At 38.1% G+C, this 23,389-nt stretch overlaps 1 protein-coding gene across 8 annotated transcripts in view; it reads left to right on the forward strand.

Moving 5' to 3' along the window:
• The window catches only part of ARID1B (AT-rich interaction domain 1B), a 322,617-nt gene that overhangs the window by 72,337 nt on the left and 226,891 nt on the right, over positions 1–23,389 (forward strand). For all 8 annotated transcript variants that reach the window (XM_079330952.1, XM_079330954.1, XM_079330955.1 and 5 more), the window contains one exon: positions 7,828–7,974. In XM_079330952.1, coding sequence (XP_079187078.1) covers positions 7,828–7,974 — 147 coding nt within the window. The remainder of the gene's footprint in view (positions 1–7,827; positions 7,975–23,389) is intronic.

Raw genomic sequence — 23,389 nt, forward strand, 5'->3', positions numbered from 1 at the left:
TTATTTGGCTCTCATCATGAAGAATAGCAAACTTATTCAAAATCTCAGTACATCAAAAATATATCAATACATAAAACATAAGTACTATTCCATACTACAGTCTATGCAAAAAACTATGTTAATAAGATGTGAAGGTTGCACAGCTAAGAAGTCAGAAAACATAAATGGTAAGATTCTAGCAGCCACATTAACTAAGCCACATTTCACATCCTCTGTATTTTATGAAATGCCTTTGACAATATAAATCAGAAAGAGAAGGTGCTATATATGTGTAACATGGCTCAGTTAATGTTGCTTTTGGAACTTTAACATCTGTATTTTCTTACTGGAGAGTTCCTTAATCATGTAATCTTAGGGGTTTTTTACACTTTTTTTTTTTGGTAGGTTGGTTTGGGGCTTTTTTAGGAGAGGAAAATTGCCTGTATTAATAATTGGTTAGCTCATGCTGCTTTGATTTAAGCTACAGTAAAAAGCAGTATATAGAGAGCACCTTATGACAGGTACATATGTGATGCCATATAAATTGCACTGACAAGTGGTGTAATTGTGCTGCCATGTACTTCTTGGGGAAAAGGGGATTACAGGCACGTGTGTAAGTCCTGTCCTTTCTGGAGTACCAGGGATGACTGCATTGCAGACTGCAGCGTCTCCTGAAGATGGTGAGCTGCCTTTTTAAATGGACTGGCTTGTGTACAAGAAGCAGTCTGGCTACAAGAGTGTGGGTCTCCCTTTGACCTAATTCACCCTTCTATGGAGCACAGCAAATCAGCTGAGCACAGCTTTTGGTGTAGGCTCCTGCCAGTATCTGAGCTAGTTTGCAGATCTCTGTGCTGCACTGCAGTCTTCAACATAGGCATGCATTTAATGACTCTGCAAAATCCACTACCTTGCTAGTTCTGGAATGGGGATTGTTGTTCTGTGACACAGAAACATGCTTTTTATGCTTTTGCTTCCTTGATCTGGGTCATAGGGTGGACCAGTATCAGGCCCAGTGTTAATATTTTAAAGGCTTTTAATAAGATTTTGAAGTTCATACTTCAGTATAAAGGCAAGCAGTGTAGGAAAGACAGTAACACAGGTGAACATTGTGACCAATGAATTGTCAAAAGGTCAAAGCTAAGTGAGAAGAAGTAATAGAATTTATAGAATGTATGAATAAAATGCCATAGCATCAGAATTTCAGATTTACCTCTGATTAATAGCCTTGACATTAACACCCAGCTTTCTACTTGGCTTCATTTTAGATTTTTTTCTTTTTTGTCATTCAGTGAGAAGGATTTTTAGCCTTCATCAAGATTGTGTGCACAAGCATACTGGGGTTGAACATATTGATTTGAGACAGGTGACCATGCTACCCTAACTGTGACAGAATATTCCATTGAACATGTGCCAGAGGATTTCCTTATGCTGTATAAGCATATTATATTTTTCTTCTTAATATAATTCAGCTAAACATACAGATGAAGACCTGGGCTTATGTGAATTTGAAAGTTCTAGATATGAACCAGATCTTTTTGTTAAGCGTGTGAAAGTCAGGGAGTTAGTTTTCCATTACAGCTTTCTATTGGAAAGTATGGAGAAATCATGGTTTAAATGTCTGGAGGAAAATATTTAGGGTTTGGCAGAGGTCTGGCTTTGGAAATCTAAAACTGAAACAGAAGTTGTTTCAGAAATCACAAGTGTTTTATTTGAAGGTTTGATAGGAACTGAGTGAAACAACTGAAGTTGTTTCAGAAATCACAAGTGTTTTATTTGAAGGTCTGATAGGAACTGAGTGACATCTTTCTTTAAAGTTATAAATGAATTGACCACCAAAATTAAAATAAGTAGAATTGCGCTCTTCTGTTAACCTTTTGTTAACTGAAGGAATATGCTGTTTTAATCCTATTGTAAAGTACCAGGTGGTAGAGTTTTATTTTTCTGAGAATGCCCTTCACTACGGATTTTAAAATTCAAATTTCTATGTAATTACAGTGTTATAGGTGTTAAGAAAGTGGAATGTCACTGATGATTTTATTACTCAGGGTGGTACTTGTTTCACAATATTCTGTCTCCCTGTTCCTCAGCAAAGTTGGCTGAACCAACAAGTGCCACCCTTGTGAGTGGCACCCCTGCCCCTGAAGTTCAGTCTTACTTCTCTCTGTAAGATGGGCTTATTAATGCTGATCAGTTCAATCAAACCTGTTCTCCCCCAGATTTTTATATCATGGCTCTGTAGTCCATAGCTTCCAGATTGTGTTGTTGCCTTCTACCAGAGTCATCCAGGGTGATGGATATCCAGTGTCATGCCTCACTTTTTGGGCACCAAATAATTTTCAGGGAGAAGCAGGGATGTATCCAGGACACTTCCCCTGTAGCAAGCATGTCTTGGCATCTGAGGTGTTGCAGTGGATCCCAGAGCTACTTCTCAGCTTTTTGTGATCGGGGGCATGTAAAGCTTCTTCCATTATTGACTGGATTTAGCCATCAGGATGGTGTAAAAGGGCAGGAGATGTATATTGCTGGTATTATAAGCGTACCTATGCTAACACATTAATTCTGTTACATTTTAATTTTAAAAATTATTAGAATGACTCTAATGCTGTCTAATGATCCTTCTTCTTTGACATCAGTCGTGGATTGCTTAGAACTTCCATTTCTATCAAGGTGTTACTTGGAAAAAGAATGCCTGCCACCGGATCTCTTATTCAAACAAGATTTAAAGATAATGGCATAAGTTATGGGTGTAATTGGATTTGCCCCATCTCTTCATTTTGGCTGCCAGTTTTGTTCCTTTTATTCTCTTATCCTTTCTTTCTTTGTCTTCAGAGTGGTGTAATCAGTGATGGTCAGCCATACTTTTCCCAAAATAATGCTATTTATACTGTGCAAGTCAGATAGGAGTCCAAAGTAATTATTACAGTTTCTGTGCTTGCCTGGAAATAGATTCAAACTCAGGTCTGTTCTCTCTTCAGCTGTCCCCAGAATGTCTGCACTACCACAGGGCATGATGAAGTTTGCCAAATTCTTATCTTCTGCACTATGTGGCCAAAAAAATGTGTGTTTAAGGGAGAAGGGGAGGGAGGGTTTACTTTATGAATAAAGAGGATGCTTGGGTCATTCACTCCAAGCATTGTAAGTAATTGGCTTTAGATTTGTTTTGTTCTGGGGAGATTTTAATTAAGCTTTTTATTTTTCTTTTTTTATTTTTTTTTTAATGCTGTTTAATAAACATTTGTCCATAAGCGGTATCTTGTGATCCCCATCAGTAAAGCGGGAGGATTAATTTGCATGTTGTTGTTTGTTATTTATTTAAATAGCCACAGCAATTATATGAAGTGTTCTGCTAATGCAGTGCTGATGAGTCTCTGCACTGAAGAGAACAGCATCCAAACATACATGTTAGCATTATGATTATTGCTGTATTTTATGTGGTGGTGTTTGATTGATTGGTTTTTTTCAAACAGTTTGTATTGGGAGGATATGGAGGAAAATTTTAATGTAAGTACCTGATATATAAAATCAGAACAAGAGTCTGGTACCGTTCCTTAAACCAGTGTCTGAAAGCAGATTGCTTGGGAAAATATTTTTTTGCTTGGGAAAAAAAAAAAATGGAGCAAGTCTCAGAGCTTTGGAAGTCAAGGTGTTATTGCCACTTCAGGTTGCTTACATTTGTTACTTGGTATCTTGCAGACCAAAGTTTCATTGTTTTCTCTGGGGACTGGCCTATCTTTTGCAGAGAGGTGAGAACATAGGCATGGTTCTATCAGGGCAGATCAAGGGTTCATGTCACCCTGAATATCCTGCCTCCAGTGGAGGCTTTAATTGGATGCCTAGAGGAGAGTCAGAACAAAGCAAGCATGTGGTACTTCCCCCAGTACTCTTCAAGCCTCCAGCTATTTTCAGTTCAGGGACTTCCTGAGCCAGATGTGTCTCTATAAATTTGGTAACCCTCAGAGGATGTATTTTGTGAACTTTCCAGTCTTTGCTTGAGCCCACATAAACTTTCAGCTTTCAAAACATCAATTTGGCAAGGAGTTCTAAACATCTGCTACCTCTGTGACTAGAGAACCTGTTTCTCTCTTGTTTTGAAGTTTGCCTCTGCTATTGAATACATCCTAATTGTTGTTGGACAAAATGCTTTTGTAGCTTTCCACCATGTTCCTACTTCCTGGTGTCTTTTCCATCCTCAAAGGGTTATAGATTCTTTTTATGGATGCTGTTCTATACTTATGATGATTCTTGTTGCATTTCCCTGAACCTTTTTGTCTGAGCCTTCCTAGTAAGTCCAAGAAGTTAGTAGAGAGGGATTTTCTTTTGCTGTGTTGATGTTTCCTAAGTCTCATCTTCTGTCTATCTGTCCTGATTTATCCAGAGCAGTCATCAGTGTTATGTAGTCTTGAATTACTCAAATCTCTGAATTTTCTTTTTAAGCCGTACTGCAGTTCTCACCTACCAAGGCAGCTCCAATTTAGAGGTTATATATGGTCATTAGTAATTTAGCTTTTTAAACTTTATTAGACCTCTGGGGTGATTCTTTGTGGTCCCAAGCCACTTCTCACTTCTCACTGATCATTTGTCTCTTTATTCCATGAAAAATCCTATCAGATTCAGAGACATTTATCAAGTCCCTCACAAAGGACTCCAGCATGGGAACACCCCAAGATTTTTCCACAGTTCACACTAGAGCCAAAGATTTTGTTAAGCTTCTCTGTGATGGCATTGTGCTCTCTCTATATCTCCCCTTATACCTTCATCATCATTTGTCACTTCAGACTCTGGCAGACCTCCTACTTCTGATGTGTTTGAAGAAATGAATCATTACTCACTTGATTCCCTTTTCTAGCTTTTCCAACAGTTCTTTCTGGCCTGTTTTAGTATATTTGAAGTGCCAGAGTTTACAGTCTTTTCTGTTTTCCTCATTTGGGCCTGGTGTTGGCTTATTGAAGGGGATGCCTTTTGCCTCTAGAAAGCTGCAGTGAGCCTTGAAGGTGTCCCTTTGCTCTTATCAATTTTTTTCTGAATGGGTGGTGAATATTGTTTCTGTGCTTTCCATGTCGTTGTTGTTAAACAGCTTTGATGCTGCCAGTCAGATTTTATTTCTCATAGCTGTCTGTTAGAGATTCCTTTTAACAAGCTTTCTCATTTTTGTGTAGTTACACTATTTGAAGTTAAGCATGACAGTAGTAGATCCCTTGGGTTTCATTGTTCCTGTAGGGATGCTCAGTTTAACTGTTATGGTCACTGATGCACAGTGGTTGTGCAGCTGCAGGATGCAGTAGTAGATGATTCTTGCTGCTCTGGTCTGAGCCAAAAGCAGCAGCTCTTCATGCAGATTCCCTTACCTGCAATTCCATGGAACAACCTTTGACAGTTATATGATACTTTGGTCTCAGCTTTGTAGTCTGCTTACTCAGTCTGTCTGGGAGGAGTTGAAATCTCCTCCTGATCAATCTTGCAGCATGCCTTTTGCTGATCTTGCTGGTGTGCTGCTGTCAGCGTTGTAGTCTGGCCATGCATGGTGGTTCCAGCACTCAATCTTGCTGATCTGACCAAGCTCCAGACCTCTGCTGCTTGGTGAGATGGAGTTTTTTTTTTATTAGTTTTTAAATGCTAGGTAGCATGTAATGTTACTTTCTAATTAGCTGTCTTCTCCCTGAATTTGTATCCTAGGATGATGCCTACTAGAGACCCCACGAATTATTTCCTTTCTACCTTATTTCTTCTGTGACCACTATTAGTGCTTTTGTTTGCAGTTAGATGTTCCGGTGATCCACTCCACCTCTCTTTGTATAGAAGTCCATGTACTGTTGGAATTTCTTATTGCCACTCCATTTACTCTGCAGTCACTGCATGTCTGTCTTTCATTCTTTGATTCTTCTCATCACCTTCACTTGATGACTCAGAATCTCCATGTCTTCATTTGACATAGCAATACCATGCTTTTTAACAATGTGTTCTTCTAATCCCCTCTTCATTTTAAAATTTCATTTTCTTGCACCTTATGTACCAGTGACCTGGCTACTATGTTCAGGTGAACTCCAGCTCTCCTGTGTAAGTGTCTTCATTCTAGAAGTGTTCTGGTTTCTCATGCATCTTACCTTTTGTTTTGTTGCCATCCTGCCAACTGGCATTGAAGTTTTCTTTTTCTTTTTTTTCTTTTTTTTTTTTTTTTTACAGCAGCCCTTATTTTGCTGTCTGGATATCTTTTCTTCCCAGTGTAACTGGAACCCAGATGGGCCACAACATAGGTTTCTCCTCAGCATTTACTAGGAACCAGTCCAGGCTCTGTGACCTTTGCAGATGATGGGCAAATCACCATGTGGTCTTCTGTCAGATCCCAGACTCCAGCTGTCTGTTTGCCTGATGATATTCCAACACACCCTTTTTAGTTTGCATTATAAAGGCTTCATTTATGCATCATCGGGGAGAGAGTATTTGTCAGAAGGGGTTGCTTTGGTCACAGAGACATTCAACTGCCAGTGAAATTATGGGAAAGGAAATGGAAGTGAGGGCAAAGAGAGCAAGTGCAGGAGTGAGGTTACTGTGCTGACTTTAGGGGTAACCAAGAGGTAGGTTGGTTACTTCTGGCAGAAGTAATAGGAGCAGATCAAGTTGTGGTAATAAAAACAGCATAAGCAGGTGTTTAAATTAACTCTGTATTATTACTAACATTTTTTAAAATAATTATTATTATTATTATTATTATTATTATTTTATTATTAATAATAATATTATTAATTATTGCCTAGCAAATACTGTTGAATGAATATAGTAAATTAACCTTAAGTAGAACAGGTATGTGTTTGCTTGTTGAATAAACAGATTTATCATTGTATCAGAATTTCAGAGGGAGCAGTTCACAGATCAAAGCATTTCAGATATGCTCAGGTATTTGAGTCAATTGCTTAGGGCAGGGATGTGCAGGACCAACAGGAGGTCCATTCTTGAAGGGAGAAGTCGTGTGCTGCATCTGTTATTTTTCTGAAATGGTATTTAATTCCAGAGTTTAGGTAGCTAACATCAGGGAAATCTGGGCAGGATACCAGGAGTCCATTGAAAGTGTGCTTTTTCAAATACCTCGAGAAAATGTCAGTGTCTGTTGATATAAGACTTATAGACTAAACCAATGCAGAAAATTTCTCTGACATTGTAATTGACTTGGTTTTGATTCTAACTTGTATTCACAGTGTGTGCAGCTTCTCAGTACATGATACATGTTCCAACTGGAGTGTAACACATTATTTTGTTTTGTTGCTATTTTAAAAATAGTACCTATCTTTGTAGGGGGGGGAGAAGACTAAGAGAGATTGAATTTGACAAAACCAAAATCCTGCCAAACTCTAATATTTTCGTGTAAGGCTTAAATACAAACACCAAAAACCTGAGGATTGTGGGCAAAACATTAAATAAAAATTAGTATGTGATTGCCAAAAATTTTTAAGAAGACATTTTGCATTTCTCTTTCAATGTGTGTTTAAGTGCCTTTTTCCACAATTCTTGGGTCAGTGCATCAGAATGATTCCTCTGTTGATTTGCCTCAGTAATGTGCCTAGAGAGAGCAAATATTTCAAATAACTGCTTCTGTGTTTTAAGGGTGGGTATTACAGAATTGTGATGTTCAGAAGTGTAGCATTTTCCTTAGAAGCTCTTCCTGAAAGGAGTAACTATGCAGGGCACTTGGGCTTACTGCTCCTGCTAAGGGCTCCCATTAGAGGCTGAGGAAAGGAGTCAGACCGCAGCTGAGGATGTCACTTCTGCTGAGGTTGCCGTGTGGGTGGGACAGAGCTTGATTTCATGTCCTTCTGCTTGCACTCATGCATTTGCTTTGCTTGGCTCTTCCCACAGATCCCACCTCAGTATGGTCAGCAAGGTGTAAGTGGCTACTGCCAGCAGGGCCAGCAGCCGTACTACAACCAGCAGCCGCAGCCCCAGCACCTGCCGCCCCAGGCACAGTACCTGTCGCAGGCCCAGCAGAGGTACCAGGCTCAGCAGGTAAGCACTGTCCTCCACTACTGACACTCACCCTGCAGCTGGAAGTGCAAGAGGGACCCGTGTGCACTGAACAAAACCCACCCCTCATCTCTTCGTGATAATTGAGTAACAATAATTGAATACTAAGTTGGGCAAAATTAAATAAATACAGAATCAGACCAAGTCCTTCTGAATGGTCTTTAGGATATAGACACAAATACATCTGCACACATTTTCAGCTTTTATTTCATACCACTTTTTTAGGGTACAGCCAGAGTATGTGTCCCAGCCACTATTAGCTGTGCTTTTAAAAACAGGTAACAATTTCTTGATGAGATGTCAGTAGATGCTGGAGCTGCTCCTTGCTTTTGTTTTGTTGTTTCCTCACAAGACAGACAGTTGAGAATTCCTGCATCTAATGTGGTCGCTGCTGTTTTGGGGTTTTTGTGGAGGAGTTCAAGGCATTTTGGGGTTGCTTTGTCAAGGGAGCTTCTTAAAAGATATTTTAAATGGATATTGCAGCTATTAATTTGAATGTTCTTAGTTTGTACATCTAGTTAGTGAAACCGTACATACAAATTCATAACCCATTGCTGGTTTTGAATTGTGCTCTTTATATTAAGCATTAAAATTAATTTCAAGTGATTCTGTTTTTAACCAAGATCAGAAGTGATAACATATGGGTCTGGTTCCCAGAGCTGAAGAAACACTTGGATTTTAGATACTGAACAAAATAGATATGGATAGCTGATGCAGCTGAACATGTAGGTTCAGTTCTATCTGCAGTCTCAGCTCTGTGAGAGGTGATCTGGAAATGGAAGGATGAAACTAAAGCATACTCACCATCCTGGGAAATCTAACAAAAGTGAGTTGCTCAGGACTGGATATTAGTGGAAGCATCAGCACTTGCTGCAAGTCACTGGGGAATTCTGTCAGGCATGGTTGATTAACATTTTGGGATTATGCTGGTGCAATGTAGAAATCTTAGCTTGAAATAAAAATAGTGTGTAAAATAAACTAACAAAAGATGCTGTAAGTGGCAATGATACTGGAGACTCCCCTTCTTTGACTTTAAAATAAAGCTATGATAATTTCACTGTGTAATTACATGTTAATTTTTCTTCATCTACATTTTAAAATTCCATTGAGAATTAACTTTTTTCATTAAAATGCTGGATGGTTTATGAAATAGAATTCTTAATTGTATCTATGATATTCTTGTAAATGTCACCACATTCCGTCTTTTGGATTATATGTAACTGCAACTTTAAAGATTGCAGTTGTGTCTTTAAATTTAATTTTCTTCCTTTTTACTTTGCCATTAAATGCTTGATTTCTCTATGATTTGAAAATACTGTTCATAAGCATCTTGGTGAAGTCTCAGCAGATAAAGACTTAGTAATACAGCCTATAAGATAGAAGAAACACAGCTGCTCCAATGTCTACATATCACAGTGTGTGAAATTGAAATGGGTTTTTTGCTGCCTTGGACACCTTGTCATGTTTTAAATATACTGTCAGTTGAAACAGATTGAATATTTTGGTTTAAAAAATACACAAAACATTCCAACTTTTATAGGCCTTAAGAGTAACAAGGTACTGATTTATCAGTTGATAGGTGTTCCAATTATATCATTTGCTATCATAGCTGGAAAAGAGGAGGTTTGTGCAGTGAAGTGAGAGGGATCATAGAAGGATGAAGGCAAAATTAGAGTAAAGACTTCCACATATTTTGTATTACTGAGAACTGGATGAAGAGCAAGGCAGGGGCAGATTCACAGGTAAAATATACCAACCTTGGTGTAGCCAAATTCCCTTTTTGAGGATTTGAGGTGACACTGAAGGGCAGTCTAAATCCAGGCTCCAAGGGTGATACAGGCATCTGAAGGTCAGTAGGCATTTTTTGCCTCAATCTGCAAGTTGAGATGATGCATTAGGTCCTCACCAATACACCTTTGCAGCTGGTATTCCTTTCTATGAGAATTGTACCTGAATTCTTGATGGTTTGTGAATGGCTGTTCTTCAGTACTGATCAGCCTCTTAAATTTTGAACTATGTTCTCAGGTTCTGAATTACATTATAATTTCACTGTGTAATTGGAGTATTTGTGTGTAGATGGGACTATTTTGTAGAAATAATAAGTAGTCCTAAAACACCTTGGGGCTTGCTTCTTTCCCAATCTCCAGATCTGTTCCATGGCTGTTCTTCCCCCTTTCTCAAGAAGAATCAGCAGGTGAACACTTCTTCTGTCTTGTTTCTCTGTAAAACCTCACCACTGTACACTTTCCCATTCTTTGAGAACTGCTCATGTAGTAAACAATTCCTAATGCAAGAAACTGAAGTCTTTATTTCTGACACTTCAGCAATAGTGTTCTTTCTCTGCTGGTAATGCATTGTAGAATTACCATCAAGTGGTAACCAGTGTGGAATACAAAAATTAATATAAATAAAAAAACCAAAAAAGTTGGGAGCGTATGTCAAATTCTGCTGCTGACAGAAAAAAATGACAAACTGTGCTTACTTAAGCATACATATGTCTGATTATACAAGACTGATTACCTTTGAAAAATAAAGAATTATAATTTATATGATTAAAATTTTAACAAGAGAAATAGGAGCAGGTATTTGTTTAGTTTTAGAAGGTACCAAGTTGGGGAATGTAGATGAGAACAAAGCCAAACTTACCTCAGGGACACAATGGAAGGACAAGAAGCAATAGGGATACACTAACAAGAGGGATGTTGCAGCTCTGTAAAAGAAACAAACAAACTCAAAAATTATAAACCCCACAAAATTCCAGAGAGACTGGAATCTCTGTCACTGGAGAAATTCAAGTAGACAAAGCCCCCAAGTACCCTGTTCTTGCTAGGCTTGCTCTGAACTGGAGGTTTGACTACATGGACCACTCTCTGAAGGTCTCTTCAAATATATGTGATTGTGTTGCTGTGACTTAAAACTGGCTTTACGTATTCTAAATTCAATTTTCAAATAAACTACAGAATCATATATTACCTGTTACACCAGTTGGTGTATCTATCTTGTTTCTGCTCCTAAAAATATCAGTACATCCTGTTTATATAATCCTGTCAATTAGAAAGCTGAGGTAGTTTCAGTCATACAATCTGTCATCCTTTTTGTCTGTCATCCTTAGTTTTGCTTTTTCTTTTCAGCCTGCAAATGAATTTCCTTCATGTTTTCTATATTCTTGATTAACCATTTTTTGTCTTTCTGTATTGATTTTGTGATGTGAGTGTGATTGAAGTTAGTTTTGCTTCAGGAAGGAGAAAAGCTATATTGGGGAAAGAAGGCTTCTCTAATTTGCCTTCTTTTCCTGACTGTATTTTCTTTATTTCCCTTGTAGATTTATGTCAAGCTACTTGTTTTGGAGAATATAAAGCTGAAAATAATGTTCATTCTATCTGGATGACATACTTTTTTTTGCCACAAGTTTCCTATTTTGTGTAAAACCCCATAGTGTGAAGATCTGGGTATTCTGTTATAGGCACAAAACTGATGTGAAATTTCTTGCAGATGATGTTTTATTTTTGCTCTTTTAGATGCATTGTGAGTGAGCTCCTGAGGTCAAGTGCAACTCTGTGTTGTGCCTTAGAATTGGTGCTCATCTTCATTTCTCACATATTGTAGACGTGTGAAGCCATTGCTGTTTTTCCTTGACTCACTTGAATTCAATATACAATCTTGTCTAATAAAAGTAAACCCATAAAACAATTTCTGGAACTGTTCCAGTGACTTGTGACTTTCATTCTTCTAATAAGCATAGATGGGAAGGAGGAGAATGGGATTTATTTGAATGTTTGAACTGTTAAGTTGTTTAGATCTTTGTTAAATTGATTGCATAGTAGGCAGAAAGGGAGTTTTATAAGAGGTGATTTGATAGTAATACTGGCACAGTTTACTATGGAACCATATTGTAAGCCAGCATCAGTCATCCCCTCTTCATATCAGGAGCCTGCTGTGTAAAAACCATTAAAGGAAGAGCTTTGTTTTAAGCAAATTTATTGCAGTAGCAGATTCATTGATCATTAGATATTGCCAGTAGATGTAGATACTGCCTTGGTTGGTTTTTGGGTTTTTTTTGTTTAACGTCTTTTTACCTTTACTGCTCTTTAAAAGAAAAAAGAGAAAGAAAGATGTGCTACATTTCTATAGTGTTGCCCTTGGCAGGGTTTTTCATCTTGAAATGGCATATAAATGAATAAATGCTTCGCTTGTTTTTGCAGTTTTAAATCTTTTGCCATAAGTAGAAGTGATATTTTGCTCAAGAATGTCATGTAATTGCAAACTTAAACTGTCATCATTAAACATTATTTTGTTAAGATAGTGTGATGTATATTTTTGGGTTTTATGCTTTCCAACTGGCTTGTAAACAGCCATGTTTATATATTTTCTTGCTTTATGTAGCATGTGTTCATATGTATCGAGATAGAAATGTGCCTTTAAGCTTTGTTGTGTTATTTTATGAATTGAGGCCATATCAGTTTTTGACAGATGAAATGAATCTGCAAAATAGTTATGGTCTCACTCTTAGTTAAACAAAAATAGTGATTTTATTCTACACCTACTTCTGTTACCCTGAATGAAGTAATCTTTTGTTTTACGCCTTCCTGGAAGCTCTCTGCTTGCAAGTTTCCAGAATAGAATGCTGATCCCTTTTCTCACGTACAGGCATAAGATTAAACTGGGAAGAAGCGTGGCAGGTCCTTGAGGTGGGGCAGGCATGTACCTTTTTCTGGGGCATTGGTCATTCTGGTTAGCTGTTTGCACGAAAAGTTTGTGTGTGTTTGTATATCATTTGTTGTGGTTACTACAGGGTTTTCAAAGTAGTTCAGGCTCACTCTTTAGTCTGCTTTTACTTAAAATGAGAAAATGTTTTATAAACAAGCAAACAAACAACGCTCTCTCACTGTCTCACAGGTTTTATTTAAATGTTCTAAAAGCTGGCCAAAACATTGTTTGGCCCCCAGACTAATATACCTTTCCTGCTGATCTTGGCCAGATTTTTTTCCAATGCAAACTGTATAGAACAAATAAAGAGCAGACAAACCACTGGGTTTTTTACCGAGACTGAGCCAGGGGACAACTGCAGTTTGGGCCAGTAGGAATTAGTGAGTTGTTTTAGTATTCCTGGGTAGGAAGGCATCTGAAGCAGGAAGTTAGTGTACATGAGAAGGTGGGAAGCATCTCTGGTGACACCTTGGTCAGCCTTTCCAAGCAGAGGGTTGGAGACCACTGATGTTTCCATAAGGGGCTGCGACTTCTCTAAGTTTCCCTGAACAGGGATCAGTGGTTGGAATTGGTCTCAGTTTTAAGCCTGAGATGATGATGAGAATGTTCTCTCACAGACATCTGTTTTTAGTGTTGAGTCAGTGCAAGGTAGGACAGATAAAACATTTCCTGATTTGAAACAGTCTTTGAAAATGTGAACAAAATGTGAAACTAATTAATCTGTTTTCATGTCCAATCTGTATGACTGTCATGAAAACAGAACAAATTGTATTGTGGCAAAATGCACCAAATTATTAAAGTGATTTTGGTACAATGAAGATGAAGTATTGTTTTTAAATTCAATGTGAGCTGCTGAAGTTCTTTAAACAGTGTAATAAGCAACTTGTTAATTAACATTGTCAAGCTGTTTTGGGTGTAACACTGTACAAAAATAGTAATGTAATAATAGGAATAATTGTCATACATGCAAATACCAAATTCACTAGTAAGTAATACAGACAGTCCTCAGTGAGTCCAAATTTGTATACTTCAATACAATTTCTCTTTATAATAAGATCACTCTTAAAATACTAGAAATTGCCACATAATTAACAGTTTACTGTACTATAGTTTAGCCTCAGATCCTTCAGACTTTAATTTAAATTTGTTTTAAGGACTACCATACAGCTGTGCATGTCTTAAAAATGTAATAAAAATCATTTGTTCTTCTGTCCTTTTTAAACTTTTGTGTCTGTAATCATTCTACCACTAGATGAGTGGTTGCACTTAATATTTGTTGGGTTATGAACTACAGGAAATCTGGGGAAGAACAAGCTTGTATGTTAATCTGACATTTGCTGCCAGGCATATAGGAAAGTATTCTTTGTGGAAGTTGGCTATTACAATTATATGGGAACTCATAATCAAATTTAATGTTCAGAAGAGATAGTTGCCTGCTGTCGGCAGCAGTGGCTGACACCATTGCTTGTTGTGTATCATAAATCCTTCATGGCTTTCATCATCTCAGCAACAGAGATGCCTAGTGCTCAATGTACACTCACTCCATTCTGAAATGCTGGACTTGTTTTTAGCTTAGGAGCAATTATATTATTTCCAGAGTGAAGAGGTACAAGGGAGAAGTAATTCCAGGCTCAGGACACTAAGAATTTGTACAGATACATGTATATACTTTGCCAGCTTTTTCAGCCTCCCTTCTGGGTGGAGCTGAAATTAGGGAAAAGGAGCACCAATAGTACTATTTTGTATGAAGGCATCAGTTTTGGTACACTGAACCTTTTGTTGCTTCAGAGAGGTCAGATAGCTACCAAAAGGCATAGTGCAATATTGGCTTCTTGCATCTCTAGTGAAGCTTGGCTGGCCTTGGGGAGCAGGCTTTCAGCAAATGGCTTCCAAACTCACACACCATGACTTAAATCCTAGCTTCTATTCAAGCCACCAGTGACCAGCACCTGCTGAACACAGAAAGGATTTAAAAACTGTTGGAATACTTAGGAACCGTATTGAGCTCGTGCATAAAACTGATTTATCCTTTTTGAGCCTTTCTTAAGCACATGATATTTTCAGGAAGGACGAGAGGTTTGACCCCTTGTATGTTCAATGAGTACTTAACTGACTGAAATATTTGCCAGTTAGATAATGCTTTTATAAATTCTTATTTCATAATCATGAGGCTGCTATGATAGCAAATAAGTGTTAAGAATAAGGCTATTTTTCTGGTGGAGGTTAATTAGCTCAGCTCAGGAGTTCAGTGAAACTGACTCCTGTGCTACATCTTCTCCCAGTGGTGGGAATGGCTGATTATTGTCCATTTGGGGACCGCTCTCTTTGCTTATCATTGCTTATATCATTCCAGGAAATGTGTCAAACCTCTCTCTTTCTTTCCTCCATGATTTCTCTCTGTATTTGTAAGTTTATAATAGGTACTACCATGTCAGACTTGTAGAATAATCTTTCAGAGCCAAGTAGCTAGAGGGAATAGAGTCAGGCAGAAGAAGAAAGTATAATTGTCTGTAAACTCACACCTGAGCACAAACCCAAAATTGAGGGCATAGCACAGAGCAGCAGTCACAGCATTGCAGGCTTGTTTTTGCTGAAGGCTTGTTGACCAAACCCCAAAATCTGCATTCAGATTTAGAGAAGACTTTCTTGGCCCTTTTATTTTTAAAGAGAGTATTTACAGACATTGTGATCAATTCATACAAATAAAAAACCAACTCCAGTCTGTTAGGCCTGAAGCTGTTAAAGTTAGCATGTGTAACTACCCTTTACTGTCTTTGTAATAACTTGGGTTTGTTGAGTGATACTACTGAGAAAGGAGTACTTTATCTTGCAAAGTGGTTCTACTGTTCATGTATAAAATGTATCAAGCTTGTTTATACTTCTGCTTTATAATCTTCCAAAGGGCTGTCAGTGAAAGAATTTGTTTGCCTCTAAGTTGTCTCAACAACTGAACAGCACCTTCAGTTTCAAACTCCCTCACTGTAGTTAAACATTTTCTCAGTATGTATGTTTTTTTGCTGTCTTCATCTCTTAATGGTTTTCTGCTGAAAGTGGGTTTTTCCATTTGAAGGAGGAATTCTGAAGGTCAGCTTTCTTTTCCTGAGAAACCAGCAAGTGCACCTCTTCAGGCATCTGCTGCTGATGGGGGTTTGTTTGATGATACCTGGCCGGATAGTCAGAGGAGATAGGTCAGCACACGTTGCAAACCTGTTTGGCAGGAATGCTCCTGACCTCCTGTATCCTGCTGGTTTTTAATTTTATTCCTGTTTTTTTGTATCATTCTGCGCCTGGCAGACATATTGCAGCTTTTGTGCTTGAAAAATATGCAATGCTGAAAGGCCTGAGTCTTGATTTTTTTTCATTTACTGAAATGAATTTAGCATACAATATCATAAAGAATCTCTGGCAATAAAAGCCTCCTTTCAGCTAAATTGGAAAGAGAGAAAACTTAATCTCCTAGGAAAAGGGAAGTCCTGCTTTGCTGCTTTAATTTTTGGTGGTCAGTTACTTACATATAATCGGTTTGTAGATTTAGTGAGCAGTGTCCTGTGTTCATAACAAAAATCTTCCCAAAGTATTGTAGTGCAAAAAGCAGGGGTGCTGAATCATTTGTTCAAACTAAAAACTTCAGTATTTATGAGTAAATAATTCTAACAGGAAACATTTTCAGCTCAACTACAAAAGCTATGTAAAATCTATCATAGATTTAGTATGCTATGTTTAAAGTAAGGTCTTTGTAATGGATTTAGAAGCACAGTAAGATACATGTGTCCATATGTATTTCTTGAAGTTCTCAAATCAGTGGTTTGGCTTAGATCCACAAAGTATTGTTGTTGTTATGATGGTGATATTATTTAAAGTTTCTGAGTTCTGATTTCTCCCAGTATTTAAATCACAGAAGGTTAATTAAAGCAGTTCTTTATTTTGCAATTGCTGTGGAATATTAACCTCACAAAGCCTGTATTAAATCAGTGAAGTGACAGAATTGTGTTTGCTTTATAAAGTAACCCTACAAGAGCAAAGGAATGCTATTTAGAGTTCACTGCCATTAATTGTTTGGCATTTAGATATTAGCATAGGAGTCAATTAATTAACTTGATAGTAAAACTACTGAAATGCAGGCTGATAAAAATTATTTTGTTGTAGGAGATTAGTGATCATAACTATTGTTGTTCCCCTTGCCACTCTCCTTACTACTCAAGGAGGGTTTTCTTTCAATGTGTTATTCTGAGAGCTAAATTAATATCTCAGCAATAGTTTTATCCATACCTTTGAAATTTAGCAGTAAGTTAAACAGAATAGTGAGTTAATCAAAAGATATTTCATAATGTAATTGTAATTTATTTTATGATCCACTAATCTGATGTCTGTTCAGTGACAAAAGTTATCTAGGCAAATATTTTAGAATATAAAGGCACAAATGCTGTTCTAAAATAAAATTCTAAAGTGCAGATAGGAGTAGCATTCTAAATTAAGTGATCATGTTATAAAATGTAAGAACTACGAATAAATCTAAGTGGTTAGGGTTTTTTTACTGTTTGTTTTGGTTGGTTGGTTGCTTGGTTTGGTATTTTAGTTCTGTATGAGCAGTATATATTCCAAATTTCAGTGGTCTTGTAAATTGCACCTCATGTCCAGTTGCAATATAGCAGTATTCTCTAACGGGCTTTAAATTAACACACATTATTTTCCTCAGAGGTAGGGAAAATAAGTTTATTAATATTCCTGGCATAAAATCTAACACTGCATTTTTTTAGCTGCATGCATTTTCTTTAATAATTGAAGCTGTTCAGTATACATATATTTAGTTTTATTTTCTGTATTTTGCATTGGAATTTTGTTGTTGAGACAGTGTATTATCTGAATATTGACCAGCATATATTTCATTATCATACATTCATTATGCTTTTCAGTATTTTCCTTTTGCTGACACCTTTTCCTACTGTAGTAGGATTTTGAATAGATTTTGGAGCATGCAGCTGAATTGTTACAGGGTGTTTTAGTTGTTGAAATCAGATATGAACAATAAGGAATGAAATGGCAAATGACAATAAATAAGATACCACTTTAAAAAACAAGTTTACCTTTACATGTTGACAAAATACTTGGTGTTTATGTTGCGGAAGATGGAAAACAACTGTTGGTCTTGGTGAGCTGTCCCTCAATAAATCAAGCTCTGGAAGAACACAGCCTCTCTCTTTGTGTCTTCCTCATGTTTATCCCTGACTGCCAAGAAACTATCTTCCACATGCATGTTTTTAGGTAGAAAGCTAAATAACCAGCTATAACCAGTCTGGGATTTGTGTCTCTGCCTACAGAATTCATGATGATTGTTCTCCTTCATGCTCACAAAAAATAGAGGATTATTGTTGCTTTATTACCTAGTGATCTTTTACCAACTTTTAATGAACATAATTGTTTTTTCATTGATGTGCTAAAGAGTAGTCAGTGGTCTGGTCTCAGAGTTTTAAGTTTTCACCACTTCTTTCATTTATCTACCACCTTCTTACCCCCCTCTCTTGCCACTCCCAGCACCAGCCCAGCTGGGAATATTTTCTTTTTTTGAGAAATTGTGGTGGTGGTGATGGTGGTGAAGAATTTTTTCAATCTCAAAAGAATAAAGAAATAGTTTACTGCTGTTGGTTTGAACTGTTGTATTGTGCTGTCCATTGAGTTGCTTTTGCATGTGGGCACTTCCTTTTGGAAATTACTGTTCTTTTCCCACTCCTTAGTCTAAGATACTGTTCCATGTGGTGGGCTGGATTTAAATATTTTTTGCACAGATACTCTGTGTCTTCACAGACTGCAGAGAAAGGGAGGATGGTAATACAGCTGATTTTCTGCTTCCAGTAGCCAGCCACAAATGTAACACACTAATGCTTTCACGTACTTAAAAACAAAGTTAACCAAAACAGTGGAGACCAGTTGAGAATACCTTATTTACTAAGTTGATTAGTCTTTTTTGCATCTGAGCTTCAGTTCCTTCTCCTATGATTGTACAGCTGATAAAATAGTAGGTAAATCTCTGTTCAGTTTTTATTTAAGGGCTCTCTGTGGTGGAGTATTAGAGAGTAAGTTAGCAGGTGTCACGGGACTGTGATATAAATTGTCTGTAATACAATATAGCTTTATATATGAAGGACAGGAGCTAGGAAGCAAACCTCCCTGTGCTGTTTTTTTTTTTTTTTAAATGTCACCTCAGTGATGTTTTGCAGCCCTTCCTCACCAATTTACAGGTTTTCATGAGCTTTTAGATGAAGTCCTGGCTTTTACCTCAAAGCACAGACACAGACTAGCCCCCAAGAAAACACTGAAGTAATGCTTCCCAGTCTTGAGTGAGGCAGCCTCATCCTTGGGTACGTAGCTCCATTAGCCTAGAGGTAGCAGCTGCTCTCGGTGCAGCTTTTCTCTTTATTCTGTAAGCTGGCTTCAGGCTTTCAGCTCTGCTGTAAGCTGCGGGCAGTGCTGTGACCTCATTTCTGCCGGCGAGCTCTATGCTTGGGAGAGCTTCCTCGGCGGCAGCAGGCAGGCTGGGCCAGGCTGCTGCCCTCTGGGGCACAGAGCCCCCCAGCTCTCTGCTTCTGCAGCAGCTGAGTTGAAAGAAATGGCAGGTTTTAAATCCTGCTCCTCGCCCACCTTCTGCCGGGTTTAGCTCTCTCTTTGGGCTGCAGAGCTGTTTCGCAGCCCAGCTTCACGTCTCGGGTCTGCTGAAGCAATGCCTTCCTCCTGGAGTTTTAGGAAGGACTAGTGTGGCAGGGCAGGATGCTGGATGGCACAAAATCTGTAAGTCATCACATTAACATAGTAGTCTGTCCCAAGTGACTGTGAAGAATAGGACATGCAAAACCAGCCAGACGTCTTTTTTTAAAAAACTTTTTTGTTCTGTTATGTTTTAAATACAGCTTTGTCAGTGAAAAAATGGCAGGGAGGGGAAGGAGGGGGTGTAGAAAATGAAAGCGTGGTTGGACTGTCAAGCTTTGTGGGTTTTTTAGGAAAATTCCAAAAAGCTCTGTAAACATGGGAAAATGCATGGAAATAAAATGATCATTTTACTCCTCATTTCCAAGTTTTATTTCTCAGATTACTTCTTTGGACTCTCTCTCATCTCTCTATTTACACAAGAACTTTAGATCTGTAGAACAAAATCCTACCTTTTTTGCCTGTAAATGAAGAGCTGACAGCTGTTTATCAGGTTGTGCAGTGTGCAACAGTCACATTTTAATACAAACATCAAACTGGCCTATTTTTCTTGTGGCATGTTACAAGTATGAGAGAGGAAAACGAGAAGAAATGTCTTGTTTCTGATTAAATCCACTATTGATATGCTCTGTGATCCATGGAATGCAATAGGGGCAAAAGAGAAAAAGCAAGATAAGGGTTTCTGAGAATGATTTCATCTTGGAGCTCTTCCTGCATCACTTGCTTAATGTGGCTCCTGGAGGCCTTGTAGAAAGACACATGTGAAAATGGACTAGAGCATTTAGGAAGAAATACCCTTCTGTCTTGTTAGTTGGCTCAGGTTACCTAATATGTGACTAGAAGCTGTGTTGTCCAAAAAAAAATCTTCCTGTAAGATGTAGGAAGGGTTTTTTGACCCCGTGCTTAAAATGTTTTCAGTGTATTCTGCATATGAAAGCCTTTGATAGTTAGATATTATGACTTGCTAATAACTTTCTGAGAATTCTGATGAACTGACCCTTAATAATATATTTGCTTACTTAAGTATCTTTTGCATCAACTGCTGTATAGTGTATTTTTTTCCTTCTCTCTGCAGTGTCTTATGACTTAACTTAGATGTCATTTCATGATAACTGGGATCATGAAGGGAGAAAATTATGTTACCATTGTAATTTTTTTTTTAATCAGCTTAACAAAGGACGTCTAGGTAATAGTAAGTTTTAGAAAGAAACTGCAGATATCTTGGAAAGGACAGTATTAATAACATTGAAGAAGATGATGAGGTTTCTTAGGGACAATGACTGGTCTGCACTTGAGGCATGCAAACTGGCATGGTTTTCCAAATGCCTCCATGTACATGGTAGGATTTTTCTCTTACAGATTAGCTATGATTTCTGGATTAATTCCTCCTCTTAGAAAAGGAAGGGGCTATTTTGCTTTGTCAGTTTTCTGAAGTTGTTGATTCCTTTTAGTACCTGTAAAGATATTGAAGATCGAAGTTAACTTGGTGAGGCAGATTCATCTTTGTTTCTGAGGGCATGTTCCTGCCCTGACTTGACTGTGGGCAAAAGATAATGACCTGAAAGAGCAACAGTTGCTGCTTTCTGATCCTGCTCAAGTAGCAGTCAGCAAGATAACGTCAGGTTTTCAGGGAGATGTAGTCTGCAGGCTGCCATTGTTCAGGACCACTGCGTTCCCTGACTCCATTCAGGTTCCTGTGGTGGTCGTAGAGGGCTGGCTTGAAATGTTTTACGTGTTCTGGTTGTGAACAGGGTTTATTCAGTTCATCACGTAAACACAGACTCGCGTGTTTAAGAGGATTACCAGGCTGCATTGGTAATCCACCTCCGGTGGGTAGCACGCTCTTCTTTTTTGTTGGTGTAATAAGTGCTGGGACCAACAAAACAATTTTTTTTTCCTGCAATCACCTGTCCTCCTGTGCAGCAAGAGACTTGCTTGCTGGTTTGTGCACAGTGCTCTCCAGCTGCAAGATAACAATTTTCATCAAGGCTTTACAGGCTTCTGTTTCATTTTTTCCTTCCCCATTTCTGATTCATAAAATTCAATATATATATGTATATATTTCTTCTTGACCTAAGAACTTCTGCAAGAGTCCATCTACATCCTGAAGGACTTCTGCAGACCATCTTGGCCAGGATTCAAGCAAACGTCTCTGCTCTTTTGTCCTTAGTGGATCATTCCCCACAGGGCTGCTTGCGTGAGACTTAGTGTTGCCTGTGGCCTTGGGCATAACATTTTTTCTGAGTGCAGCCTTACCTGCAATATTCCTCTAACAGATTGGCTGGCCTTTGTTGTCAGTTTTGTGCTACCAGAGAATATACAGCTTGGGAGGTGACGTGTTAGGTATTACAGTTGGGCTAGAAGTTGGCTATTTAGGGATATGTCACCATTCTGGTAAGTAATTTTTTTCTTTATTGTAGTCTGTTAGTGCAGAAGGTGGAAATGGGGTAGATGTGTTGATACATATTTGTCTGCACAGAATGAACAGATGCTTGGTTGAATGGTAACAAGGCCTGTCCCTCTAGCATAGCCCCCTAACATATCACTTGTCTTTTTTCTGTTCAGCAGATGAGTAAAATACTCTTGTATTGTAGGGCTGTCCACTTCTCTTGGCTGCTCTACTGGGTTCTGATTTCCATACTCAAGTGGTCTGAGGCAAAAAGACAAGAATTAATATTTGTTTTCAGTTTTGCTGTTGTCACATTGCTGTAGAATTTGCTACTCTCACACTTGAAGTCTTCTTAAGATTAACCCACTGAATCAAGAACATCGGCTAAAATAGTTTTTAATGAGTTTTTTTCAGATTGAATTCTAGCATATTATTTTCAATAAATTATCTTCTTTCTGTTTAACCATCATGGTACTTATCTTCCTGGGTGGTCATGTTATCCCTCTGAAACTCACTGCAGTAGAAATGAATGAAGCCTGAATGACATTTCTCACGCAGCCCTCCTTTAAATGTGGTTTTCCCTCAAACATTAATATTTTCACTATGCTTTCATTTTCCATTAAAAAATAATTTAAACTATTTAATAATTAGATCTAATCTTCTTCGGCAAAACTTAAAACAAATGTGCATTTCATCTGCATGGTTTCAATCATCTTTGGCACTATATTAACTCAGATTTGCAGAGAGCACATCCATGTGGACAGGCTTGCTTGTCTTAGGCTAGGTCCAGCTAGAGAATGAAAGCATGACACTAATTGTCATTCCACATGAGAAAAGGAAAAAGCTGTCTGGCAGTGGCCTGCTCCAGAGTGGTTGCAGTGTGATTGACTCCTGCAAGTGTGGAGCCAGGCTCATGGCTGGCTGCTGCCAGAGAAGGGAAGTTTCCTGCCTCTCTTGTCCACCCAAGCCTTCCCAAGGCCAGCTCTACTCAGTAAGCTATGATAAAGCTGAGGGGGAAGGGGTTACTTACCTGGCTGGTTTTAAGTTGCACCATCTAACAAAGTGGTCTAATAAAGACCACTAATACAAACTAAGGGATGTGTGTCCAGCTGCAAGAATTGTGGGAGGCAGGAAGAAGGAGCCTTTGACTTTATTGCAGGCCAGTATGTAGGCTCACTCTGTCACTTTAAACTTCTCCACTAGTGAAATCCCACACCAGAATTAGAGACTTTGGAAGTCTATAAGATGAATACAGTAACAGAGAACAAGAGGGATGAAAATATCCCATTTCCTCCCTTACTCCTTAGACTACACACATCTTGAGCTCCATATACCTCAATTTGCAGAAAAAACTGGAAATGTACATAAATAGGAGGTGAATAACTAGTCCAGGCTGTATGGATGATAAGCAATTGGTTGTTGTTATTATTGCTTCCCAAATATAATAAGTATTTATGGATCAATTTCTGAACAGCTTACCCAATATACAGGCTTTAGGGTTTGTCTAGTAGGTTTTTTTTTGTCTACCTATTTTAATCATTCATGTGTTTTTAAAAATCTAAAAAAGTCTAAACCTCAGCTATTTTGAGTATATGTTTATGA

Source organism: Erithacus rubecula (assembly GCF_903797595.1).
Source record: "Erithacus rubecula genome assembly, chromosome: 2".
Classification (NCBI taxonomy): Eukaryota; Metazoa; Chordata; class Aves; order Passeriformes; family Muscicapidae; genus Erithacus; species Erithacus rubecula.